The 26,114-nt window shown below is 58.7% G+C and overlaps 2 protein-coding genes across 5 annotated transcripts; both read right to left on the bottom strand.

The window, feature by feature from the left end:
* Positions 1–41: 41 nt before the first annotated feature.
* ARHGEF1 (Rho guanine nucleotide exchange factor 1) lies at positions 42–18,840 on the bottom strand. 4 transcript variants are annotated; one of them, XM_081119470.1, is made up of 31 exons: positions 17,556–17,740; positions 14,535–14,579; positions 14,367–14,450; positions 13,816–13,929; positions 11,816–11,914; positions 11,536–11,578; positions 11,062–11,308; positions 10,424–10,453; positions 10,073–10,172; positions 9,831–9,927; positions 9,708–9,743; positions 9,340–9,471; positions 8,540–8,645; positions 7,913–7,924; positions 7,150–7,317; positions 6,698–6,843; positions 4,752–4,898; positions 4,363–4,445; positions 4,107–4,232; positions 3,876–3,990; positions 3,663–3,763; positions 3,354–3,431; positions 3,047–3,122; positions 2,800–2,967; positions 2,167–2,254; positions 1,956–2,042; positions 1,562–1,632; positions 1,390–1,476; positions 841–1,004; positions 657–759; positions 42–388 (listed from the first exon to the last, which is right to left on the bottom strand). In XM_081119470.1, the coding sequence occupies exons 2-30, from the start codon at positions 14,565–14,567 to the stop codon at positions 676–678; spliced, it is 2,922 nt and encodes a 973-aa protein (XP_080975596.1). In that variant the 5' UTR covers positions 14,568–14,579; positions 17,556–17,740; the 3' UTR covers positions 42–388; positions 657–675. The 4 variants fall into 4 exon arrangements, with proteins under 4 accessions (XP_080975596.1, XP_080975595.1, XP_080975593.1 ...); XM_081119469.1 differs by lacking the exons at positions 7,150–7,317; positions 7,913–7,924; positions 17,556–17,740 and adding an exon at positions 18,727–18,840; XM_081119467.1 differs by lacking the exons at positions 7,150–7,317; positions 7,913–7,924.
* Positions 18,841–20,010: 1,170 nt separating this feature from the next.
* CD79A (CD79a molecule) lies at positions 20,011–23,509 on the bottom strand. Its single transcript, XM_081119134.1, has 5 exons — positions 23,241–23,509; positions 21,512–21,817; positions 21,191–21,309; positions 20,584–20,652; positions 20,011–20,453 (listed from the first exon to the last, which is right to left on the bottom strand). Exons 1-5 carry the CDS (start codon positions 23,314–23,316, stop codon positions 20,340–20,342), a joined length of 684 nt encoding a protein of 227 aa, XP_080975260.1. The 5' UTR covers positions 23,317–23,509; the 3' UTR covers positions 20,011–20,339.
* Between the last annotated feature and the right edge of the window lie 2,605 nt (positions 23,510–26,114).

Below are 26,114 nucleotides of genomic sequence, written 5' to 3'. Positions count from 1 at the left end.
CCAGATACCACTCCAGGGCCCATCTTCATAACACAGACCTCTCCTTAGATAATATATATTAAAAAATAAACCTCCAATCCAGGATATAAAAACAACAGAGCAAAGGCACTTAGGGGTGAGAGATGGAGGGGTGCCCCCCCCCAGGCAATACTGAGATGGCCCGGGAAATGGTGATCATGGTGGTGCCCCGGGGATGAAGCCCTGAGTCCCCAAAACAGAAGGCCAAGGCCAACGAGAGGTTGGGGGAGGCAGTGATCCCAGCTGGACCCCTCAGACACGGCCCCGAAAGCCCGGCTCCCTCTCCTCGGGCCCGTGGGGTTGCAGACGCTGCGGCAGCTGTGCAGTAGTGGGTGGGTGGTCCTCACGTCCTCTCCATCTTGCAGGAGGCCTGGGGGGATGCAGGAGAAAAGGGAGATCGGGAGAGAGATGGAGAGAGAGACACAGGGAAAGGGAGGAGAGAAAGGGGTGGGTGGGGAGAAAGCAAAAAATGGCCAGAGAAACAAAAGCTGACAGATGGAGAGATGGGAGGTAGGCTGGGGAGATTCGGAAAGATGAAGACAGAGGGAGAGAAACGGATGTAGAGAGGGGGTCCCTGAGGGGCTGACTCTGGTTCCCCCTCTCTGGGCAGCCCTTGGACCCCCTAGCTCCCCACTCACCTGCCTGGGGCAGGGAGCCTCAGGTACAGCCAGACTGGGGGACAGTGTTCTCTCTGAGCTGAGACAAGATGAGTCGCAGGCGACAGAACTCCTCCTCCACCTCCTGGTTGGGGGGGTCATCCATGAGGGGTCCTCACTGTGCCAGCCCTCCCGCCCTCCCACCCACCCACCTGCCCACCACCACCTCCAGCTGTTTAATGGTGTCCTCCAGGCCAAGTAGCTCCTCTCGGATTTCCTGGGTCTGTGTGGGGCTCAGGGGGCCGCCCCCTGGAACTCCATCCCCTTCAGGGGGAGGCCCTGCCCCGCTGTCTTCCTCTGAGGGGAGCAGGAGCTGCTTCAGGGACAGCACTAGTCAGGGACAAGGGGACAGAGTCAGAGGTGGGGCTGGGGCTGAGATGGGGGGTTCAGAGGGGAACGGAAGGGGCACAGGCTGGGAGTGAGGGTGGACGTCAGGCCAGGCTGAGCTTGTGGTTAGCCAGGCCTGCAGATAGAGCTGGGGATGCAAAAGGGAGTGCAGAGGCGAGGCTAGGGCTGGGGCAGGGTGGGAGGGCACCACGCTGGAGAGGGGTCCAGGGAGACTGAACTGACGGTCAAGGAAGGGATGGGAGCTGCAGAAGAGGGGGTGGGGCTGTGCGCGGTCGCGGGCGCACTGTTTGTGGTGGCTGGGCATGAGGCACAATGGAAAACACCAGTCTGGGCTGGCCACAGCCCTGCAAGGGGTGGGGTGGGCTACCTTTCTGAAGGGCTTTGGCAGCGAGCTGGCCCTCAGGGCCTGGCCTGCAGAAGGGCAGGAGGGTGCTGAGGGTTCTCTCGATCCGGCCTGGGTGGGGAGCAGGATGGGTGGTGAGATTCTGCCTGGTCTCCTGTGGTTTCCCCCGCCCCCACTCGAGGCCCTCCAGGCTCACCATCAGCCAGGGGCATCTCTCGGTTGCCACCGTTGCCATTTTCAGAGCTGCTGAGCAGGGGTTCACGGGTGCTGGGGGAGGAAGTGCTGGGTGACCCCCACACCCCTGACCCTGGGGGGTAGCAGGGGCAGGGAGAGAGATAGCTGGAGGTGGGGCAGTCCAGAGACAGAGGTCAAGGCTGGGAGACTGGGAGACAGGGAGACAGGGAAACAGAAGCCCAGCCAGTGGAAGACAGAGAGGCCTGAGTAGGAGACAGGTGGGCCACGGTGGGGGCACACACATAGGCATGCACACTGGCATGACGTGGACCAGGGCTAGAGCTTGAGTTCTGGGGACACACAGGAAGCCAGGCCCAGCCTCCCAGCCTTCCAGTTCCCTCCCTGGCCCCCCTCACCTGCTGGGGCTAGGCCGGGGTTTGGGGCGGGAGGCAGGAGCGGGGACCTTCAGAGATCCTGCGGTCTCAGTGATAAGGGCACACCAGCTGGGAAGACAGGCCAGCCCCTGGTCAGTCAGAGCCCCCAGATCTTGTGCCAGGGCCTCCCACCCTCACCCTGTCCCCAGGGACCCAGGGATCTGGCCTGTTTGTGGAACTCAAGCCCCCTTACTTCTTCCGCTCTGACACGGTCTGCGCCACCAGCTCGTATATCTGGGCCTCCTGGTCCCAGGTAAAAATGACATAGAAAGCTTTGTGATCTGCAAGGGGAGGGAGAGGCGGGGCTCAGAGCCAGGGTGGCCCTCAGGATGGTGGAGCTCTCAGGACTCCCTGACTCAATTCCCCATCCTGTGTCACTAATACCCCGCCCCAGGTGCCCCCTACTAGCCTGCCCTCTCAATGCTCCCGCATCAAACCAGGCAACCCAACTCCAACACCATGGCCCTGGGGCAGCTTCTCGGTAACAAATCCCTTGTCACTGGGCTCCTGGCTCCCACCCCTGCATCCCTATAATCCCCAAGGGGCAGCCAGGTGTCTTAAAATTAGCAGGCAGACCTGGCTGCTCCTCTGTGCAAAACTCTGGGGCAGTTTCCCATCTCACTTAATAAAATCCACACACAGCCTGGGCCTGCCCAGTTCTCAGGCGTCCCTCCCACAGCCCTGGCCTCGGGACTGCCAAGCCTCCCACTTCTCAACCTCTGCTGTGGCCTCCCCTTTGCCAGAATGTGAGTTCCCCGGCTCTTGGGAGGGTTCCCTACCCACTCCCTAGGCAACCATGCCCTGAGCCACTGGGGCCAGAACTCACCGGTGGCCACCTCACGGGTCATGGCGGACGTGAGCCGCAGCACCGGCCGCAGCATGGTCTTGCCGTCGGGCGTGGGCGTGAGCGTCCGGCTGTGTGATTTGAGCAGCAGCCGCTCATCCTGGCGCTGGAGCAGCAGCAGCAGGTCGTCCAGCAGCAGCACATGGACCTCTGCAAGGGCGAGGCCAAGTTCAACACCCCCTACCTGAGCACCTGCCCCGAGGCCCTGGCTCGCAGCCCTGGGGCTCACCAACAGCCTTGTCCTTTGTCACCCTCCACGTCAGTGGGCCCTCGTGGACCAGCTTCTTCTTTGTGATGTCTAGGTTCTGGAGGCAGGAAGGAGTGACTATCGGTGTAGCCCAGGGTGGGGCAGGGGAGGGTGGAAATGACCATGGGGCGGGGCTGGGTATCATAGTCAGGGGTCAGGATGGGCGCTGGGTGGGGATGGGGAGGGGTCAGAGCTGAGGGGCCTCTCTGGCTCCTGGGGAGCATTGTCAGAGAATGCCTGGGCAGCAGGGCTGGGCCAGTGGAGAGGAGGTGAGGGCAGGCAGGGTCACCTTGAACTCGCTCAGCATGGGGTCACTGCTCTGCCTCAGGTGGGACAAGTCCAGGCGCCTCTGATAATCCTTGAGCCGCTGCAGCAGGGAACAGAGTGTCACAAGTACAAACCAAGAGCTGGGGCCATCCCATCAGTGACCCCCAGGTATACAAGCCCAGGGGGAGGCCTGACCTCCAGTAACCCTGAGAGGGAGGAGCTGAGGGCCCAGGTAGCCCCTGGACAGGAGGTAATCCCTTGGGGTCAAGCTGAGGACCTGGCCCGACCTGCAGAGTAGAAACGGCCCTGAGATGGAAAAAGCCCGGCTCACCAGCAGGTCCTCCATGTCCCGCACAGCCTGGTTGACGTGGTGCAGAATCTCCCGGCAGCACTCAGCTGCCAGCTCCACTTTCTCCCGTTCTGCTGGCTCTTCTGTGGGCAAGGGAAGGACCAGCGCTGGTGAACTCCAAGCCTAGACGCTGCTGGTCCCGGCCAGGGTGGGAGATGGGAGCTCTGGGGCCCAACAGAGTGGGCCAGGCCATACCTGTGTTCTGCCCGATGCTCTGCAGGAGCAGGGGGTACTTGGTCAGCCTCTGCATCTCCGTCGGGATCATGTCCTTCAGCTGCAGGCGGCGGCACCGTGGGCGGCTCTCAGCCTCCTAATGGGACAGCAGCACTGAGGTGGCCCATGCTTGGGGCTAGCCTCTGGGTTAGGGACATCAGCCCTTCCTCCCTGGGACTCTGGCACAGAACCCCCAAGCCCTGCCCACCTCACCTGCACGAAGGCGCAGAAACGAGGCTCCTTGCGCTGTTTGGCTTTAAGCTGCTCTAAGGCAAAGGACTGGCGGCTGCAGAAGCGGGAGGAGATTTTCTGGAACCAGGCGCCCTCGGCATCATCAAACTATAGCAAGATTCAGATTCAGGCCAGGGGGTGTCTCAGGTGGGACATGAAAGCCCAGACAAAAGGACAGGGCTGGGGGCCTAGACCCCTGGCTAGGAGGAGGGGTGGGAGCTGGGCTGGGTGCCCTCACCCGGGCCAGCAGCACATCTCCGATCTCCTCAATGAGGTAGCCGCTCTCCTGCCTCCGCTTCATCAGACGATCAAGGAACAGGGCTGTGCGGGGGGTGGGGGTAAGGATAGGGGGTGCAGTCAGGACCCTCAAGATTGTACGTAGAGCCTGGTTGGGAGCTGGCGGGGTGGGGCTACAGGTGTGTCTGCCTGATCCTTGGGGCTAGTGGGCTGTCCCCCCTGGAATGTGAGCTCTAGGGGTCCAGGGTGGGGTTGTCCCTAGTGCTAGCACAGAGGCTGCCCGTGATGGGTGCTCCAGGAGAACATGCTAGACCCCAAGCCTAGACACCAAGGCCTCAAAGGAGGGAGTCAGTGGTGGGGTGCACAGTAGGGCCACAGCCCTGCACTCACAATGCACCTCGATGAGCTCGTCCAGGCTGGGGAAGATGTTCTGTAGCTCCTCCAGGGGGAAGAAGCCCCCGTCAGCCATGGGCTGGTAGAAGAGGTCGTGCAGCACCCGCAGCATACGCACATGGGCCGCCTCCGTCACCAGCAGCTCTGCAGGGCGACCAGGAAGAAAGCATGGTTGGGGAGGGTGCCAACAAAGGGGGGCAGTCTTAGAGGCAGGCTGGGGGGAGGGGGTGAAAGGGAGAGGACAGGGACAACTCTCTCTGGGTTGAAGTCATCTGCCTCTGAGACAGCCACTGAGAATTCGTTGACCCACTGCCTCTCCTTTTCAGCAGCCAGGGCAACCATGTGTCCCAGTCTACCTGGCACAACGGACTTCCCAGGACATGAGGTTTTTAGTGCCCAAATGGGGAAAGTCCTGGGCAAACCAGGACAACTCGGTTGCCCCATGGCCAGCAAGCTTGCAGCTGTGTTCAATGCCTAACTGTCCAGCAAGTGAATGAGCTTCGGTTTCAGGGATGACGACTCCCTCCTCACACAGGGTGGCAGCCTCAGATCCAGGGCCCACAGGGTGCATGCCTGAGCTCCAAGGGCTCCGGAAGTCCCTGGTTTTGTGTGTTATGCCTATTTTTCTGGTGCGAGAACTTGCTATGCTTCCGAGATAACAGCTAGTAGCCACATACAGCTCTTCACATGTTAATTAAAATGAAATGAGCCCCGCAGGGGTGGCTCAGTGGTTGACTGCCAACCCATGAACCAGGAGGTCACAGTTCAATTCCGGGTCAGGGCACATGACTGGGTTGCAGGTTCGATCCCCAGGAGGGGGCGTGCAGGAGGCAGCTCATCAATGACTCATCATTGATGTTTCTCTCTCCCCCTCTCCCTTCCTCTCTCTGAAATAAAAACATATAAGAAAAATGAAATGAAACACAAAATTCGGTTCTCAGGGCCCTGGCCAGGTAGTTCAGTTGGTCAGAGCATTGTCCCGATGTGCCACAGTAGTGGGTTCCATCCCCGGCCAGGGCACAGACAAGAAGCAACCAATGACGCGTGAATAAGTGGAACAGCAATTCCATGTTTCTCTTTCCCTTCTTCTCTCTAAAATCAGTAAATAATAAAAAAGTAAAGCTTAAAAAAAATTCAGTTCTCAGGTGTACTCGCCATAGCTCAAGTACTCAACAGCCATTATGTGGCTGCTGGTTACTGAGTTGGACAGCGCAAACATCGACATTTCCATCATTCGGGAAAGTTCTGAGAGCACTGCTTATGTTTTGATCGTATCCTTAGAAGGATCTGTGACCTAAAAAGCACTCATGTACTGCTCTCAAAATTCTGAATGAGGACCTTCTTCAAGTGGACTTCAAACCAGCTTCCAAAAGCATCTACTTTTGCCAAACCCCCTTAACACACACACACAATTCAAAACCATGAAAAAGAATTAAGACGAAAATGATACTCCCATCACCTCTGCCCAGAAGCAAGCGCTGCTAATACACCGACTGGCTTCCCAGGCTGCTCCCCAGGGGGTCCCCCAGTGGTTAAGGTCGCAGGAACAGCCCGTGCGCTCGACTGCTCGCTCTGTGCCCAACACTGTGCGAGGCACGTCTGTGACCCGTCTCACCCTCGGGACAGCCCTTTGACACAGAAACCATTGCTGCCCGTGTTTCACAAACAGGGAAACAAAGGCTGATGCCAGATACAAGTTCACGTACATTCCGTGCTCTTAACATCAGCACCGTCTCGCACTGTTAGAAAGTCGTCGGGAACCGCCCTGCCAGCAGCACTCCTGGCCCGCGGAGTGGCTGTCCTACAGTTTATGTACCAAATGGCCCTCGGCCTACTCGCTCTGCCTGTTACAGCGGGATGGACATGTCCCTGCCTCTGGCTCCATCTCTGCCAGAGCTGGGTTGTGTCCTTGGTCACAGTGGGCTGGAGAGGATGGCACTCACCGCTAATGACCTCCTGCCGCTTCACCTGGCTCTTGGGCAGGCTGTGCAGGGTGTCTGGGGGGATGAGCTCCCGCCAGCCGGGGGGCTCTTCTGGTTCCAGCTCTAGTCCCGACCGTCCCGGCTCCCCCTCATCTCCAGGCTCGGGGCTGTGGGACAAAGGCCTGGTTAAGGGCCTGGCTTAGGGTGTCCCAGAGAGGAGACTTTGACTTCTAGTGTCCAATCCCCCTCTGTGGCTTCAGCATCCATGACCCCAGGAGGCCCATGCTGTAGACCAGCCCCCAGATTTCTCGAAAGAACCGTCCTACCCCTCTCCTGCGACCACTGTAGGCCTTCAGTGACCTCAGCATCCAATACCCAGTTCTCTGTGACTCTGTCAATGTCCCCTCCCCTCTCCCCCATCCTCCCTGACTCTCCAGGCTGAATCAGTGGTTGGGGGGGTTGGAGTGACGTACGTGGCTCGTCGGGCAGGGCCAAGCACGGCCGTGGCAGAGCTGGGGTCCATGTCCACGTCGCTCCGGGAGCGGCCCCCACCCCGGCCCTTAGCCCCGAGGCTGCCCCGGGAAGGCCGGCGGCGGTCACTCACCCGCAGGCTCTCTGAGCGCCCCAGACGCCCCGATAGCCTGGACCCCGAGGCCAAGGATACAGTCAGGCAGAGGCCAGGACAAGGACAGAAGAGATGGGGAGAGACCAGGACAGGGACAGACCACGACAGGGATAGGGACAGACCAGGACAGGGACAGACCACGACAGGGACAGACCAGGACAGGGACAGGGACAGAGAGAGACCAGGACAGGGGCAGAGACAGACCAGGACAGGGACAGGGACAGACCAGGACAGGGACAGACCAGGACAGGGACAGGGAGAGACCAGGACAGAGGTCAAACATGCAACAGAATAGAGAAGAGTCAGAAGGAGCAGTGGGATCTAGGGGTGCTGGGGCAGTAGGGGGTGGTCAGGAAGGATACTGAAATTTGGTGGGGGCAGGGAGGGGAACCCAGTGTGGAGCACAGGACTGACCCCTCCCTTCCCTGAGGTGGGGATGGCGGCAGAGTCAGGAGTGGGAGAAAGGGGATTTTAATACTTAGCTCTTTGGCTGGGAGGGTGATGTCCCCACCCACCCCTCTCAGGGGTGAAGGGGAGTGGGGAGAAGGGAGGGGCTGGGAGAAATGGGGGAGGGGTTAGCCCTCCCCCAAACCCAGGGCCCAGGCACCCACCTCTTCCACCTTCTGGGGAGAGAGGGGCACAGGGTCAGAGGTGGACCAGATGGAACCCAACTCACCTCCCCCACCCACCAAAGGGTCCCCAAAGCAGCGGCACAAGGACAGGCAGGGGGCAGAGCCTGCCCCCCCAACTATGAGGGGGACAGGGCCCCCAGGCATGGAGCACAGAGGACTGGGGGGCTGAGGGAAGGGGCACCAGAAGGCAGGAGCAAGGCAGCTGGGCTGAGGCTTAGAAGAGAGAGGGATGGAAGCGGAGGGGTGCAGGGAGCAGGGTCAGGAGTTGAGGGGTGAAGGGCATGGGAAGCAGGGAGAGGGAGAGGGAGAGGGAGAGGGAGAGGGAGAGGGAGAGGGAGAGGGAGAGGGAGAGGGAGAGGGAGAGGGAGAGGGAGAGGAGCAGAGACGGATGGAAGAAAAGAACGGGAGCGGAGGAGAAATAACTGTGAAAAAGAAGAAAAGGGAAAGGAGGAAAAGGAACCAGAGAAAAAGGGGAAGGAGGAAAGAGGGAGCAGGGCAGAGGGGCGATGGCTTGGGAACAGCAGATGCACATGGCAGCAAGACCCCAACACACACCCTCCCAGCCCTGACTCCTGTGCTCAGCGCCCCTGACCCCTGCCTGGGTACCTCTCTGTCTCAGGACCCTCCTCAGTGCTCTCCAGGGGCGCTGGGGGCTCCAGGCTGGCCGGGCCCTGCAGGGGCGGGTCCCCCAGCTCCGGTGAGGCATCAACACCTGTGGGAGCAGCAGGGAGAGTGGGGCTGGCTGGGAGGCCCCTTTGGCACAGGGACGCCACCCATGGGGTTCTTCCACCAGGGAATGCCAGTGCCTGCGGACACCAAGTGGCTCTTTTGTACACTCATGGGGGACAGACAAATGGAAAGACCTCTGAGAACACAGCCATGGGCAGCTGGGGCGCACAGCACTGGTGGGGAGGCCGGATACGCGGCTCGGTGCCTCCACATCCATCTGTGCTGACCCTCAGCCAGGACTTTCAGGAAGGGGATACACCCCATTCACAGATGAGGAGACTGAGGCTCTGAGAGGGAAGTGACTGCCTACATGTAACAAAAGGAAGCTGCAGAACCTGGGCCTGGCCAAGGAGCTGAGGTCCCAGGGGCTGAGGGCCACACGACGATTATGAGAAATGAAGTTAACGTGGCTGGTGTGCTCACCACCTAAGGGGGCTGACTGGCAATGCACTCAGAGAGGGTTCTGGGAAATGAACCCGTGGGGTGATGGGAAATGTAGTCCAAGGGGGTGGGAAACACATCACCAGGACAGAGATCAGAGGCTGGGAGGAAAGCCGTGGAAAGGGTAAACTGAGGAAAGGGGTGGTTTTATGAATAACACTGGTGACCAGGAGCAGGGAGGGACATGCAGGGAGAACCAAGGGGTGGTCTCGCCATGGGGACCAGGAAACGCTCACCTGGTTCCCGGTCAGGGCTGTCTCCGGACAGAGGCTGCAGTGAAACTCCAGGGGAGTCCTGCCCAGGGGTCCCAACATTCCGGGAGGGCACCCCCAGGCCTCCCTTCCGTTCTATGAGGCCTGGCTTCTCCACTGGGAAGACATTGAGGGAGAAAGTGGGAAATGAGAGTCCAGTAACTCGAATCCACAGGCCCTGGGGGATCCGAGATGCTGTGCTCTAGCCCTGATTTCTCCATCACCCAGGATACGCCTCCTCCTCCCTCAGACCCAGGAGCCCAGGCCCCAGTCCCCTCCTCCCTCAGACCCAGGAGACCCCTTCCTCCCCTCTTAGGTTCCCAAAATAGATGCTCTGGCTTCAGGACCATTACCATCAGCCTCTGCTTTGAGATGTCGAAAATCTGGGGCTGAAACGAGATGGGACCAATAGGATCGTGAGGTGTCTGGGGGGGGCAGTAGAGAGAAGTCCGGGGGGGCAAGGCCAGGCACCTCACCCTGGGGCTCTCCCCGGTTCCATCGGGCGGCATCCAGGAAGCTGCTCAGTCCTTTCTTGGTCTTGGTTGGCTCATCTGATCGCCGGTTCCCCATTACCTGTGAGAGGCGGGGGGAGGCCACAGGGGGCTGGTATTTCTGAGCCACCAACACAGAGAAACTGGACCCAGGGACACAGAGTCATGCGGCTCCCCATGGGGTTTCTGGGGTGGAAAGGTCTGGGTTTGAGCACTCAGGGAAGCACCTTTTTTCGGAAGAAATTCCTCCCCGACTTCTTGTCCCCACTCTTGGTCCGCACCCCGAGGTGGCGCATGTACAGGCTGATGGCACTGACCACAGCGGCACTGTGGAGAGGGGACGGTAAGGACCCCACACACAGACATGCACACTGCTCCCCCACAGTCTTCCCCTCCACATTCACCTCCCACCCCAACCCCACAACCACTTCCTGCTGTGTATCTCAGGAAAGAGGAGAGGGCTCCAGGGGACAGGACCAGAGACACTACTGAATGTAGGACCCCACACCCCCAGCGCCTCCTCCCTGGGGCCCAGGAGACTAAAAGGCCTGTCTTGCTGTCCTCTTTGGTTCCATCACCTCTTTTCTTCATCAGTAGAGATGGTATGTCTGTAAGAAGAAGAAAGACAAACTGGCTAAGCCTGGGGTCCCTGTCCACCCAGCACAAATGTCCTGTTCCTGTCCCTTTGAAGCTGGAACAGGACAGAGGAGAGGCAGAGAGGGCACTGCCGAAGCAACTGGGAAGGAAGATCATGGGAGAGAGGAGATGATCTCATCCGGGTGCAAACAGGAATGACATGCCTGAATGCAGTCCTTGGACAGATCTAGAAACTGGGAGACCCCAAACCTGGGAAGAGAAGACGAAAAAAAACCCAGACGAACTAAAATGCCAGGGCTGCCTGGCCGGTGTGGCTCAGTGCTTGATCACTGACCTAGGATCCAGAAGATCTCAGTTTGATTCCCCAACAGGGCACATGCCCAGGTTACAGGCTCGATCCCCAGTAGGGGGCGTGCAGGAGGCAGCCGATCAATGACTCATCATTGATGTTTTTCTCTCTCTCCCTCTCCCTTCCTCTCTCTGAAATCAATGGAGACATATTTAAAAATAAATAAAATAAATAAAATAAAGTCAAGGGAAGTAGCTAAAGAATGAATGTGAAGCCACAGATGGGAGCCTGGAATACAGGGGGTGGCTGGGGAGGGGCTGGTCCACTCACTGCATCTCCTCCAAGTGGGCCAGCAGCCGCTCTGCCACGTGCCGCTCCCGGGCCTCGAAGCTGGCGCGGTCCCGCCCCACCCAGGCCTCCAGCTGGGCCAGCTCCTGCTCCCAGGGTGTCATGCCCATGAGCCGCTTGGAGCGGAAGTCCTCCAACTGCCGGCTGACAGCTGCCTGCTGGCTCTGCACCACCTCCTGCACGAACTGCCGCTGGACATCCTCGGAGATGAGGTCAGGCCTCGTGCGGTCTGCAGGGATAGGGGTGCGGGCTGGGGGACAGTTTCCTGGGCCCTGGTTCCTCACCCACCCTCGGACTCTAACAGTCATGCTTCCTTCTGGGCTGCTGCGGCCAGAAGGGAGAAAGGAATCCCCACTGACCAAGGAGCGCGGGTACATGGCCTCCCACCCTGGGCCTCCTGGGAGGCCTGGCCCCTGCTAGAGACCTCCCTCATCCCAAAGTCTCCTCTCTTCTTACCAAGTTCAAAGGCGACTGTGGAAGGGACAGAGACTCGCAGAACCTGCTCAGGAGAGAGAATGGAGTGAAGGGCAGGACTCAGCAGTGATGGATGACAGCCTAGGTGCCCCTGGGAATGGTGGTCTGAAGGGAGGAGCGGTGGGAGGAAGATCAGGCTCGCACAGGGGCTCCCTAGGCCAGGCCGCCCTTCATGCTGCCCTCAGCAGGGTGGGGTTGGGAGGCACAGGTGGCTCTCCAGGGCCAAAGGCAGAGGGACTGGGTGGGGGAAGGTGTCTCTCACCGCGGTTTTCTCCAGGAAGCTGTGGTAGAAGTCGAGGAAGGCCTTCTTGGCCTCCTTGGGGCCCAGAGAGCCCAGCATGTCCGCATGTAGGCAGCAGAGCTGGGGAGACAGAGAGTGACCTGTCCTCCCTCCCAGCCACCCAAACCACACATCCCCCTGGAAAGCCTCTCGGGGCAAATCCTCTCTCTAGGAAGCGTGCTCCCTGATCTACACCATCCCCACACCCAGGCCCTGCCTCTCTCAAGGCCTCCGGGGGGCCACCACGAGCATCTGGTAATTTTTTATCCTGTGGAATGGTTCTCTGTGGCCCTGTTTCCCTCCTGCTGCCACTACCACCAGCTACACAGGCATATACCAGACGCCTTCTAACCCCTTTATACACATGACCCTGTTAGCTCATAGGGACGCCGTTATCCCATTCCACAGATGAGAAAACTGAGCTCAAGAAGTCTACTCAGTCACACAGCTAGTAAGTGGCAAAGCTGGGATGGGAATCCAGGCAGCCTATCTTCACTACGCTCCGTTGCCTAGAAATACAGCCAGCAACTTGAGTGTTGGGGTGGGGTGGAGGTTCTGATTCACCTGCGTCTCAGACAGGGCCCAGGGCCCAGTGCACGGTGGGGTAGATAAGTAGGTGAGCAAGTGGGGCTCACTTATTCATTCATGAAGCATTTCCTGGGACTGCCTACGTGCCAGGCCTGTGCTGGGTTACGCTGGCAGTGCAGGGGGGAACCCAACCTGTCCAGACTCCCGGGGGGCTCTCGTTAGGTAAGGGACATAGTCTCGGTCTCAGTGTGCTAAGGACTCAGCCCAGTGGGGGTGGGACTCTGTAAACACTTTCCACAAATATGTGTCAGCCCCCCGCCCCCACCCCAAAGCAAAAACTCCATGGAAGGTCCTTGGGAAGCAGCCCAGGGGACCACAACTACCCTCCACTGCTCCCCCACCTGCCGAGGTGAGGGAGCAGCATAAGGACAGATTTCAAAATGCCGGAGGCCATCTGGGTCCTCAGCCAAGCCCTGGCCCTTTTAGGCCTCAGGTTCTACATCCCTGGAAGGACATAACAGTCAGCACCATCCCTGGGCTGCGTCCCAGGTACTCGGGTTCTAGAAAAACCCCAGGCTCAGGAGGGCCAGAACCTCCATGCACCACAGGAAGGTCTGCCACACTTCTGGAGAGAAGGCAGTTTCCTACTTTCCTGCCAGTTTCTGAAGCTTCAGCATCAGTCTATGTACCCTTCTCTGCATGCCCTGGGCGTCCCTCCCTGGCATTTCTGCCAGCCTCTTTGTCTTCTGGAAGGATCTGCTGTGCATTTCTAGCACAACCCAGTGCCCTAGGCTAACCCTGCTCTCAGCCTGTGCTGGGACCCTTCTCCACAGAGCTTCTTCCTTCCTACATCACCCACTGGGTCCTCTAGACTCCCAGGTGTTTTGCACAGCATGGCTCTGCACCTGCAGCTCCCGGGTGCTTTCTGTCTGATACAGGTTTCTGGATCATCGATTACGGTCCCTCTGTCTTGAGGGCTGCTTATGGCGGTTGCTTGTTTCTGAGTCAGGGCCTGGTGCAACACCTAGACTAGATCGGAGGGGGCTAATGGTTTCTCCCAAGCACCAGCCCTTAGTGACTCACTGGTGGCACCTGCCAAGGCCACGGAGAGGATTTGATTTCCAGAGTCCACGGGAAAGTCTGTATTGATGGGTGATGCTGCCATAGGCGCAGGGGGGGATGGGGGGCATGGTTTCTCCCAGGCTTCTGGAATCTGTTGCTCTCTGCATGGCCCTGCTGTGTGTGTGCTCTCCCGGCCTGCACTCACTGAGATTCATATGGACACCTGCAATCTTGTCTGGATCACATGGTGGTCCCTCTGGCTCTCTAGTTCCAGATCTGCCTTCTGGATCTGTTTTCTAGACCCTCCTGGCTCATCTTCACTGGCCTAACACACTGACCACCCTGGCCTGGCCCCACCCTACCCTCCTTGTGCCTACCCAGCCCCACCCTACCAGGGGTCCTGGCTCGAACTGCAAGGCCACGTGCTGCAGGAGGGCCATCAGGTGGGCTGGGCGCCGCTTCACCTGCTCCAGGCTCTGGAACTGGCTGTTTTGCTCCTCTGTGTTCTGGGGGTGGGCGTGGGGGTGGGGGTGAGACTGTGGGGAGCAGAGAGGGGCCTTGGGCTTGACCCGCCCCCTCCCCTGGTACTTCCTGATGGATCCAAGCTGGGAGGATGGGGGTGATGATGGTGTCTATGCTGTAATGGAGGCAGTAAGGCAGGTATCAGGGAGAACAGAGATTTAATGTTATAATGAGAGGTGACGACAGAAATTCGGAGATGGAATGGGGATCTATGCTGTAACTGGAGGGTGGTGATAAAAATCGGGGTTAGAGTAAAAAGGGTGGGATCAAGAATGGGGTGGGGGATGAGGTAGGAGGCACCCGAAGATGAGAGAGAGAAGGGCATTGAGAGGACACAGTGAGACAGCATCTGAGGATGGGACTTGAGGGGGGGCCCCAGGGAGCTGGGGACAGCAGCTTTTCTACGCCACCTCCCCCTCACCGTCTCCAGTTCGTTCTCGAAATCCTCGTCTTCAGCCCCAATGATGCTGACGGGCACCAGGCCAGGCCGGGGGGGCCCTGGGGCCTGTGGAAGAGGGTTGGCTTCAGCCCACAGTGCTCCCCACCTCACAGCCCCCCCAGTCCTCACCCTTTGGCTGTCTCCACTCACCGCCCCTCGGCCCACGACGCTGTCTGCCTCCATGGGCTCCGGGGGCTGCGGGAAGAGGAGGGGCGGTGGTTAGGGAATGGGAGGAGGCACAGGGCAGTTACTCACAGATTCCTGGCCCAGGTGTGAAGGTGAGTAAACAGCCTTCCCCCATCTGGGCCCCACAGCTCAATGGGGCCTCTGTGTGGCGACAAAGAGCCCTTCAGAGGCCAGCAGGGCGGGGAGCCCAAGGACAAGGAGACATGTTGGGGGGGAAGCTGGAGTCCCAGGAGTCTGGGTCCATGAGAGAGCTGTGGCAATGACAGCCTGCAATTTTGGGGTCCCTAATGCAGGAAGGGGCTGCTTCTCACACTCTGGGATCCCAGGGAGGAGGGGCTGAGGGCCTGGACTCCTGGGTCTGAGGGAGGAGGGGCTGGGGGCTGGGCCCTGGGGAGGCAGGGCCTGCAGAGTTGGGAAGGCTACAGGGGAGGTAAGAGGGATATAACTGGGGTGTGTGGGGGCTCTCCTCCGATCTGTGACAGGCATGGGGCAGGATGCTGCCTCTGAACCTACCAGCCCCACTTCCTGTGACAGGAAGTCACAATGGCAAATCCCCCAACCCCCAACTCTCTCCACATAAGAAAACAAAACTCTGAACCCTCCGCCCTCAGAGACCAAGAGTCCCCTGACCCACAAGTTCTTTCTCTCAGCAATCTGATATCTTTCTGGCTTCCAGTCCCACAAAAACAAAGTACAGTCCTCAGACAGCTCATCTCCAAGGTGTGTCTGTCTCCCTCACCTATGTCCCCGTCCTGCCGGCTCCCTGGCTGTCCCTCCCTTGAATCTTGAATCTACCTTGTCTTTGCCTCTCTTCTCCCTGTTTCCTCATTTTCTCTCTCCCTTCCTTCAGACCTGTCTCATTTTTCCCACTGTCTACCTCCCCTCCTCCTGCTTTCGCCCTCAGCCAGCTCTACCCCATCCCTGCTCCGTTGCTCCCTGCCTTTCCCCTCTGTCTTTCCTGCCTCTGCTTCTGTCTCCCCACATTGGTTTCTGCAGCCTCTCTTCCTGCACCGCTCTGAGTCGCTGTCTCATATCTCTTTTTCCCATGTCATCTCCCTTAGAGTTTCCACTTCTCCCTGTGTCTTCCCACTGACATCTTCTGTGTCCTTAATTAGTCTGACTAATGACACACTAGCCCATGTCAGGCGGGAAGAGCTGTGGAAACAGGAGTGGGGTGGACCAGTGTGGGGGAACTCTCCCCACAGCCCAGAGCTATTTATAACCCTAGCTGCCCGGACCCCCCCTTCTTCCTCTTCCACAGGCCTCCTCCCTAACACTCAATAAATAGTGGCTATGACTTTGATTATGATCATTAAACAATGATGCTTTCTGGAGTGTCCAAATGCCATCCCCTGGGTTCACCCGAGCAGGCATCATTTTTATTCTTTTCCATAAAGGGTATCTGTCCAACATCCAAGCTCGGGTAATTCAAGATTTGAGCATTAGTTAAATGTTCACATAAATAAAACTGCAAAGCAAGGCAGAAAAATAATAGTAACTATTTATTACGGGAGCTAAACTTCCACAGCACTTACAGGGGGCCAGGCATTGCTCCAAGTGCTTCTCACACAGCAAAGCGACGCTCACAACCACAAGCACCCCACGCTACTGCCATTCCCACCGGAGATGGAAAACCTGCACTGGGCTGCCAGATGCACTTCTGGGCTGGGAAACATGACCACGAACATGGCGAGTCCATGCTCATCCCACTTAGGAGTGGACAGGTTCAACAGAAGCAGGGAGATCCCAAAAGAGCAAAGAAGACACAGGTTCTCTGAGCGAATGCCCCAAAATCATGCACTTGGCATGCATTAGCTCCTTATTCCTAGTTGCAATAATATGAAATAATAATGCTTAACATGCACTGAGCGTCATTAAGTATGTGCCAGGCACAGCATGACTGCTCTATAGTATTAACCAATATAATCCTCTAAGTGACTCCATGAGGCCATCATCATCATTATTACCCCCATTTTACAGCGGAGGAAACTTTTACATAAGGGACAGAACCGGCATTCAGACCCAGGCAGTCTGGCTTCAGAGTTTATGCAGTTAACTACCAGAATGTGCTGCCTCAGAGCATGGGGAACCTCGACCTTAGGCAACTAAAATCTGAACCAATGCTGAGACACATCAGGTCTCCTTACGGGGCATGGGAAAGTCAGGGCTATGTGGGCACTGCGGCCTGGGCAGGAATGCAGGCTGGACTCTGCTGGCCACAGAGGGGTGGGGCTGAGGGAGGATGGGGGTAGGGAGACTGGCTGCTTAGAAGATGGGGGCAATGAGGCCCTGCCACAAGGGTTGAAGCTGTCAGATGGATCTGCAGGCAACTGAGGAGGCCTGAGGTCCAGCGGGGCGGGGATGGGATGGGGGTGCTATGTGCATAGGGCTGAAGGGGGTCAGGGCAGGTTTAGGGGTGGGGATCCTAAAGCAAAGCAGGCACATGAGGGGCAGCATGGGCACCTGGGTTCTATGCAGGACTCGGGGTCTATAAGATATTGAATGGATGATCCTGGTCTCTAAGAACCTCTGGGAGCCTTATAGAACCTAAAATAGAGTAGTCAAGGTGATTCCATAACGGGACCAGGATCCACTTGACACATGGTGGGCCTACAGGGATCTGAGAGTCACACATGATCATGAAATCACAGAGAAAGTAGCCAGTCTATGGGATCTCTGGAGACTTAAAAGGGGACTAGAATTCTATTGGGGCCTGTGGTGGTCCCCAGACTCAGGATCTACAGGGTCCTGGATTCTAGGGGATGCTACTGATCGATGGGGGACCGCACGTCTGTAAGCAGCCAGGTCTCCAAAGACAGCTAGCAGAAACCTGGGTAGTCTGTAGGACCTTGTATCTACATGGAACGTGGCGGGTCTTCACGGGCCCCAAATCCTACAGGGAGCGTGGCGGGGTGCATTGCCAGGGATGCTGGGGCGGACGTGCGGAGTCAGGGTCTGACGCCCGCCGGGGGCCGCGTCCCTCACCTGCTGGAGGTCGGAGAAGCCACCGCAGCTGCCAGGACCGAAGCCTCCGCCCGCGCGCCGGCTCTGGCGCCCCCAGTCCCCCCCTTCCAAGCCGCTCTAGCCGCCCTAGAGGCCACCTTAGGTTCTAACTCCACTCCTCCCGCCAGCCGCTCTAGCCCGGCTCCTGCCAGGTGACTCTATTCCTCCTGCTGGCCGCTCTAGCTTTCCACTGCGCCACGCTGGCCACATGGGGCCGCTCTGGCCTGCCTTGGAGGGCTGCCGTTTCCGTATCTCGACTGCTCCCGTCACTCCCCCGGGTTCAGCCCCCTGCTCCCCCCCCCCACCCCCTCTACCGCCCGAGGTGAGGATGGTCCCAGACCCTCAGCCAGGGCTCAGCCTGAGATCTCGGAATCTCCTCAGCCCTTTAGTTCCCGGACTGGGCTCCTCGCCCTATCTTGCCTCCCTAACTCGGGGATGAGTTGAATTCCCAGCGCTTGTACATTAATTCTCCCCGCATCCCCGCCCCCACCCCGGCACACTTTCCGCTGGGCTGGGGAGCAAAATTCCTGGGTTCGAGCAAACCTTTCCCTCTGACATGCGTTGTAACCTGGAATAAACAATTACTTCTTTCCGAGCCTCAGTCTTCCCATCTATACAATGGGGGGGGGGGGGGAGATCGCCAGCTTTGTCCCCCCCACAACCCAGCTCTCAGGGTATAATTAATGGCTCAGGAAAACAGATTTCCCAAAACGCGTTCAAACGCTGTCTGCAACTTTCAGCTTCGCAGCGGCCTAGGACGTGGTTAACAGGCGTTTTTCTTTCCAGGGGGCCCTAAGCACGAGGGGGTGCAGGACGGCGCTCGGCGGAAAGCACCGCGAGCTCGAACCCCAACTCCACGGTCCCACGCGCGAGCCTGGGGGAGTCCGCCGGGCCCCCCGGCCTCAGCTTCCCCGCCCGCACAGTGGGAGCGACATCGCCCTCCGCGGGACAGCTGGGGGCCGCGCCCGGCCGCACGCCTCAGCCCCCCGGGCGCTCGACAGGTCTCGGCCCGCCCCTCGCAGCCCCTTTGACAGACGGGAAGACTGAGGCCGGGAGGGCGGCGCCGGCTCGGCCCGCGGAGGCCCCTCCGCGCCGCCGCCCTGCCCGCCGAGCCGCCGCGGGGAGGGGCCGGGCGGGGCCGCGGGCCGCGTACCTGGAGTCCGCGCGGGGAGGTGGCCGGCGGGGCGCGCGAGGTGGGGTCGGCGGTCCCGGCCTGCGTCCCGGCTCCCGCTTCCTGGCTCCGGCGGGGCAGGAAGTTGGGGCGTTTTTCCGGAGGCCCCCGCCCCGCCGCCCCTCCCCGCTTCCTGCCCGCGCCCCGCGCCCGCCCGGCACCTCCGCTTCCTTCCCCTTCTCTCCGCCCGCCCGGCCCCGCCCCGCCCCGCGCCCCGCCCCTGCCCCCGGCACCTCGGCCCGCAGCCTCCGCCGTTCCGTCTTCCCCTCCTCTGCCCCCGGTGCTTCTGCCTGGGTCCCGCCCTCCTTGTGTCTGTCTGTCTGTCTGTCTGTCTGTCTCTGGCCATTTCTCCATCGGGGTCTCCCCGCCGTGCCCCCGCCGCTGTCACTTTCTCCCCCCTCGGGGGCTCTGCCCAACCACCTCGGCCATGTCCCCACCTGCTGCTTCCCTATGTCCCTGTCTGTGGGTCCTTCCTTGTCTTTCTACTGCCTCTGAGTATCTCATCCCTCTGATTCCCTGTCCTTTTTAATATATATATATATATATATTGATTGATTTCAGAGAGAGGAAGGGAGAGGGAGAGAGAGACATCAATGATGAGAGTCACTGATCGCCGCCTCCTGCACGCCGCCCGCCGGGGATGGAGCCCCAAACCCCGCATGTGCTGGACCAGGAATCCAACCTCAGCCTCCTGGATCCTAGGTCGATGCTCAACCGCTGAGCCACGCTGGCCGGGCCCCTGCCCCTCTGCCTGTCCCTTCACTTGCTGTCTCTGTCACCATCTCTGTGTCTCAGTCTTTCTCCCGTCTCTGCCCCAGAAGCTCTGCCCGTCTGTGCCTCTGTCACTGGCCGGCGTTCTCTCCCCCTTCCCCACGTTAGGGCCACGGACTCTCCAAATGTCCTGCCACAAGTCCACTCCCAGAGGACAGGGCCGGCCGTAGAAGAAATCAGTTTGGTGCTAGCCCCACCGGACAGTCCCCTGTGATTCTGGGACTTAAAGAAAAAAATACGGTCACCTCCATTCCTGCCTGTGCCCCCCCAACCCCTGCTCAAGGAAGGCATGGCCTGGGGTGGAGCCTTCCCCAGACACTTCCCGTTCCTCTAAGGAGGCAGCCAAGGCTGGCTACCTGGCCCCAGGTAGTGGGAGTGGGCAGTGGTGAGGGGGCAGCATCCTGGGTCTGAGGGAGGCGGGTCTGGAGGCCTGGACTCCTGGGTCCCGGGGGAGGAGGTGGACAGTCCCCATGAGATCCATGACTCCTGCCAAGGTCTGCAGTTGGGAAGCATTTATTACCACTAAGTGACCATGACAGAGCAGGGAGGGGGGAGGTGACACTGAGGCTGCTACAATCAGTCCCCTAGAGGCAGTGATTAAGGGCTCATTACCAGCGGGGTTGGCGAGTGGGTGGGGGCTTGGGAAAGGCAGCGTGGAGAGGACTAGTTAGGGTGTGTGGAGGTGATGAGCACAGTCTAGACCGACCGAGGAAGAAGGGACACTCCCAAGGGGGAAGTTGATGCAGGACACTCCCAGGAATGATTGTGAAAAGAGCTGGTTCCAGGGAGAAGCCGGAGCTGGGAGCATGGCAGGCAGGGGCTGGTCACGGCTTCTCCAGCTGGACGTCTCCAATGTGGAGGCTGCCCACGTCCTGGTAGGTGCCCTGGAGGCCCCGGGAGATGTCCTCGTACATGGAGCAGTCATCAAGATTCAGGCCCTAGGTGCAAACAAAGTGGTGGTGGGCCTCAGTGTCCTGATGCCTGGGTGCCTGCCCCCAGCCTACCCCAGAGGACCCCCATGAGACCCCCAACACACTTGCTCCTAACCTGTCCCCACCCTCCACTCACCTCATAAAGATTTTCATCCTCATAGTCATCCCGGGTGTCCACCCCGAACTTCACGTTCTGCCATCGTTTCTGTGGGGGAATTGGGAGCCTCAGTGGGGGTGGGGGAGCATGTTTTTGGGCCCTTCTAGGTGCCAGGAGGAGCATTACCAGAGCAAGTAAGGGACCTTGCTCAAAGCCACATATTGGGTCAGTGGCAAGTCTCTCGGGGTCCGAGCCGGCGTCCTTTTGGCTGTCTCACCACCTGAATGCTCTCCGTGGATAACCACATCAATAGTAAATAGCTGTCGTTGGCCTGTGGCCTACAGAGCCCGCAGGTCAGAGACTCTGGCAGGACCCCCAGCCCCCATCTTCGCTGGCCTTGGCCATATCTGGAGGGCCACAGTACCCCTGGGTCTGGGAGAGTAAAGCAGGGATGTGGGGGGGGGGTTGTTAGAGTGAGAACAACCCTAGAGAGGGGTGAAGACAGGCACGGCCCCCAGCACCGTGTAAAACCCTGGCACCCTATTCATTTGTTTACCCCCCATGGCCCCTAGGGGGCGGCGCTGCCACTCTCCCCAGCTTTGGGTGGGGACCCTCAGGCTCCAGGGCCTGGCCCCAGGTGGCTCACCCTGAACAGCAGCAGTGTCCCGGGCACCACAGCGCAGAACAGCAGGATGATCCCCTCGGCTGTGATGATGTTGTTCTTGGTGCCCTCGCCCATGTCCAGGAAGGGCCTGGGGGTTGGCTCTGTGAGGAGAGGGGCGCTGCTCAGAGCCCTGGCGCCCGGCCCCACTGAAACCCCACTCTGCGGCTGAGAGGTGGGCAGGTGTGTGGGAGCCGGGAGGGGGGATGCCCCTGAGGCAGCACCGGCCCCTCCGCACTTCCCAGCGGAGCCGAGAGGCCCCAGCTGCCCAGCGGGGGGGCCCTGGGGCCCAGGACCCGCACTCACCGCGCACACGGAGGTAGGTGCCGCAGGAGCTCAGTACCGTGCTGTCTTCCTTAACGTGGCACTTGTACAGGCCTCTGTGGCTCTTGTTCACCGACGAGATGACCAGCTCACCCACGTGGCCCTGGCCCACGCCCTGGAACTGAGGGGGCCACGTAAAGTTGCCCTGGATGATCCGCCACCACGTGATGTTGGGGCTGCTGCCGGGGCGGCTGTAATTGTGCAGGCACGGGAGGCGGGCCTCCTCTCCCACGATCACCGTCACCGAAGGCGGGCCCCAGTGCACCCACAGGGTCTGGACCCCTGGGCCTGCAAAGAGGAAGATGAGGCAGGCGCTGGGCATGAGGACGCAGGCTCCGGCCGGCCCCTGCGGCTGCAGCACTCCTGGGGGTGTGGGGGGCTATGAGAACACACCTGGGGGAGAGGGAGATGTGGGGGACAGAGAACACACAGTGCTGGGACAGGGAGTGAGGGGGTACCTAGGGGAGGAGAGAGAGACCCCTGGGAAGGGAGAGAGGACACACCTTGGGGGAGGGTGTTTGAGGACATCTGGGGGAGGAGAGTAAGACGCCTGGGTGGTGACACACCCCTAGGGGTCCCCTCCTCTACAGTGCCATCTCTTGCATTCGGATACTTGGTTCCTTGGTGCCAGAGTGTCCCTGCCCAGGCAGCAGCTTCCAGAATCAGTTTGGGCATCGCCTCCTCCTGAAGACTTTCCTGGTCTCCTTTCCCAGCCCCCGCCCAGCCCAGCCCTGCACCTGACACTATCTTACATAATTTTCACAAAACCCTTAGAATAAGGTTCTTTCCTTTTGCCATTTTTCAGGTGGGACAGCAGAGGCCCAGGGCAGCAGGAGTGGTGGTGGTGGGGGGGAGTGGCTCAGACCCCAGGCCCCCTGGGCAGCCTCCTGCCAGTCTTTGGGTCTGCCTTGCCCCCTGTCCCTGAGCCCGCCCCTCATTCTCTGTAACTTGCATGTGTCAACCTGGGGGTCAGGGTGGGTGGTGAGAGGGAGCTGCGTGGCCCAGCCTGGCTGCTCCGGGGAGCCCCAGCTTTCAGCGCCTGGGCCAGTCCACGTGGCTGCTCTGCCTCTTCTGGAGAGGAAAGGAGGGAGGTGAGGGAGGCGAGGGAGAGACCGGGAGGAAGTGGGGAAAGAGGCAGCAATCTCAGGTTCTTGGGCTCCATTCCGGGCTCCCAGTGTAACCTTGTGTGATCAGCTGCCACTCTGAACTCCTGGGTCAAACAGGTGGTCACAGCCCTGCCAGCTGGCATTGCTGAGGGAGGGGGGGGAGGGCGGTGTCCTGAGGCACCCCTCCCCCAGCACTGAGAAGGGTCTCCCTGTGCAGGGGGGAGACTGGGAGTCAAGGCAGAGAGAGGGAAAGCTTTTGCCCTCTGAAGCTGAGCGCACCCCCAGGGCCCTTCTGCCCCAGCTCCGAAGCTCAGGCAAGGGTGACCCTAGTTCCTCATTTTGACCTGTGTCTCCTGCCTCCCTCCGTGGGGTGGCAGATGCCCCTTTCACTTCGCTGAGCCCCCTTCAGCCTCCCCTAGGCCTGTTTGGGACAGTCAAGCAGACAGACAGACAGACAGATGCAGTTTCTGCGGAGGCCTTTCCCAGCTCCCCTCCTGCTGGCCCCTCTCTGCCCCCTATCCTGCAGCCCTTCTCTCTGCCTGGGCCTTCTCTCCAGCCTCTCCAGTCCCCCCTTCTCTCCCAAGTACCGGCCTGTTAGCACATACCCAGGCCAGCAACAGAGATCAGGAGGAGGAAGATCGCGCCAGGCGGGGCTTGCAGGACTCCCGGACCCCCAGGCATCTTCTCCTGGTGGGTTGGTTCGTCTGGGTTGTAGCAGTCCTGGGGTACCAGATCCCACCTCGGCGGGCCCCAGACTCCGCCCCACTTCCTGCCCAGCCCTGCCGGAGATGGGCTCCACTGGCCCCACTGCTGGGCCCTTCGGCTGTCAGGCCAGGAGTAGCTGGTGCCAGTGTGCTTCAGGACCTGAGCTGAGAGGAACTGCTCCCTGCACCTGCGGTGGCCACAAGTCCCCTGAGAGGAGGTTGCTTGGGTGGGGGAAGAGGCTAGTTCAAGGCCTGGCCCCTCACTGGGTGCCTGCTGTGTGCAGGCGGTCAAAACAGTGACTCTGAGCTCCCTTAGCCTTAGTCCCCATTGGCCTTGGCAAAACCTGTGCCCCGTGCTCGCTTTGGCAGCACATATACTAAAACTGGAACGATACAGAGAAGATTAGCATGGCTCCTTCCAAAGGGCGACATGCAAATTCATGAAGTGTTCCATAGTTTTAATATCAATTAGAATCTATGCGCCCCTATGTTCATAGCAGTACAATTTACAATAGCGAAGATCTGGAAACAGCCCAAGTGCCCATCAGTAGGTGAGTGGATAAAAAAGCTGTGGGACATTCACACCATGGAATACTACGCAGCTGTAAAGAAGGATCCCTTACCCTTTGAGATGGCATGGAGGGACCTGGAGAGTATTATGCTAAGCGAAATAAGCCAGGCGGAGAAAGACAAGCATGACATGATCTCACTCATATGTGGAATCTAATGAACAAAATAAGCTGATGAAAAAAATAGATCCAGAGACATAGAAGCATGGGACAGTTGGAGGAATTTCAGAGGGAAGGTCGGGGGGGGAGGGGATGGGGGGGAAGTAATCAAGAATTTACATGCATGTGCACATGACCTATAGACACAGACAATAGTGTGGAGAAGACATGGGGGGGAGGGCCTGGATGCAGGGTGGAGGGGATCAATGGGGGGAAGGGGACATCTGTAATACTTTTAACAATAAAGATAAATTTTTTAAAAACCCAAGAAAAACCCTGTGCTCTGTCCAAGCCTCTGTGTGCCCGCCTCATGGGGTTGGAAGTGAGGATTTAAAAGCAGGGCGTTGTGAGTGCACAGCACTGAACACAGCACCCGTCACACAGTGGGTGCTCAGTACATGTTGGTTACGATTAATGCTCATGAGGAATAAATGAGGCAGGTCAGCTGGCTCTGTGACTAAGTGGTGGCTTTTTTTTTTTTTTTGGTTAATTCTCACCCTAGGAGGATATTTTTTCCATTGATTTCTTTAGAGAGAGTGGAAAGGGAGGAAAGGAAGGAGGGAGGGAGGGAGGAAGAGAGAGAGAGAGAGAGAGAGAGAAAAACATCAATGTGAGAGAGATGTTGCTTCCCACACGCGACCCGCCCAGGGCCAGGATCGAACCTGCAACCCAGGTAGGTGCCCTTGACCGGGAATAGAACCTGCAACCCTTCGGTGTGAGGGCCGACACTCTAACCACTGAGCCACAGCAGCCAGGGCAAGCCTTGGCATTTTAAAAAATATATATCTTTATTGATTTCAGAGAGAGGAATGGCGAGGGAGAGAGAGAGAGAAACATCAATGATGAGAGAGTCATTGATTGGCTGCCTCCTGCACGCCCCCGACTGGGGGTTGAGCCCGCAACCCGGGCATGTGCCCTGCCTGACTGGGAATCGAACCGCAATCTCTTGGATCCTAGGTTGATGCTCAACCGCTGAGCCACACTGGCTGGGCCAGCCTTGGTATTTTTATCCAAGAACCGAGGGAGGAAAAGAATATCTCCCTGGTGTTGTGACATGAGATATCCCCGGTACCCAAGGAGTTAAGAGCCACAAAGGGCTCTTCCTTGGTGTTCTTTCATTTCAGCCTTCCCACAAGTAGGCAAGACCTCCTACTTGAGGTCCAGAGAGGGAATGCCATCACGGTCACTTGTCTGGTGTTTTAAAGTCTGGTGGTGGAGCAGGGATTCTGTCACTATATGTGCCCAGGTTTCTTTGAGCAACATTTTAGGTGAAACGAGAGAGGGAAATGAGGTCTGAGGGGTGGGGGTGGGGAATGATCCAAGGTTGCTGAGGTGTTGCTGAACAGGAGGGGATCATCACATACACACACACACACACACAAAAGGAGACACATAGGAAAAACATTTATTGCAGGGAGATTTTTGGTAGCAAAAACTGGGAAACAAATAACAAGCCCATGCACAGGAGAATGGGTGCATACGTTGTGGTGCGGTCAGCCAATAGAGAAGTACACAGCAGGAGAAAGGCAGGACCTCACGTGTCAACAGGGCTGTAGCTGAGGAAAAAACATGAAAATGAGAAGACACGGTAGCATGATACAGTTGACTTGTTTTCAAAAGGCAAAAACAAGGCTGTGTGCTGTTACGGACATGTGTGTCTGTAGTAAAGGTGCAGACCCGTGCAGGGGAGTGACATCCAGTTGCGGAGAAGGGTTACCTCTGGGGGAAGCCAGGAGGTTGTGACTAGGGAGGGTACACAGTGGGCTTTGTCCATTTCTATTTTGTCTTATTTTATTTCTTAAGTTGGGTGGTGGGCTCACGAGTCTTTGTTACACTATCACGTACAGTTTTGCTTGCTTGAAGTGTTTCATAATTTTTTTAAAAAAGCAACTGTTACACTCACAGAAGAGCATGACCTTCAAGAATCACCATTCCTAGGTTTGAATCTCAGCTCTGCCAACTGACTGGTCATCTGAGCCTCAATTTCTTCTCCTGTACTCTGGGCACAATCCCCCTACCTTGTGAGGCTGTGAGAATATCAGTGTGC

Source organism: Miniopterus schreibersii (genome assembly GCF_964146895.1).
Source record: "Miniopterus schreibersii genome assembly, chromosome: 18".
NCBI lineage: Eukaryota > Metazoa > Chordata > Mammalia > Chiroptera > Miniopteridae > Miniopterus > Miniopterus schreibersii.
Note: the sequence above shows the minus strand (reverse complement) of the source record. Positions and strands in the feature narration are given on the sequence as shown.

Coding starts and splice junctions, on each gene's coding strand:
- ARHGEF1 (XM_081119470.1), bottom strand. CDS start 14,567: ATGGAGGCAGACAGCGTCGTGGGCCGAGGGGCG. Junction 11,309..11,535: donor CACAGTCGCCTTTGAACTTG/GTAAGAAGAGAG, acceptor CTATCCCTGCAG/ACCGCACGAGGCCTGACCTC. Junction 3,991..4,106: donor GTTTCTGCGCCTTCGTGCAG/GTGAGGTGGGCA, acceptor CTGTCCCATTAG/GAGGCTGAGAGCCGCCCACG.
- CD79A (XM_081119134.1), bottom strand. CDS start 23,316: ATGCCTGGGGGTCCGGGAGTCCTGCAAGCCCCGCCTGGCGCGATCTTC. Junction 21,310..21,511: donor CACCTACCTCCGTGTGCGCG/GTGAGTGCGGGT, acceptor CTCTCCTCACAG/AGCCAACCCCCAGGCCCTTC. Junction 20,653..21,190: donor GGACACTGCTGCTGTTCAGG/GTGAGCCACCTG, acceptor ATTCCCCCACAG/AAACGATGGCAGAACGTGAA.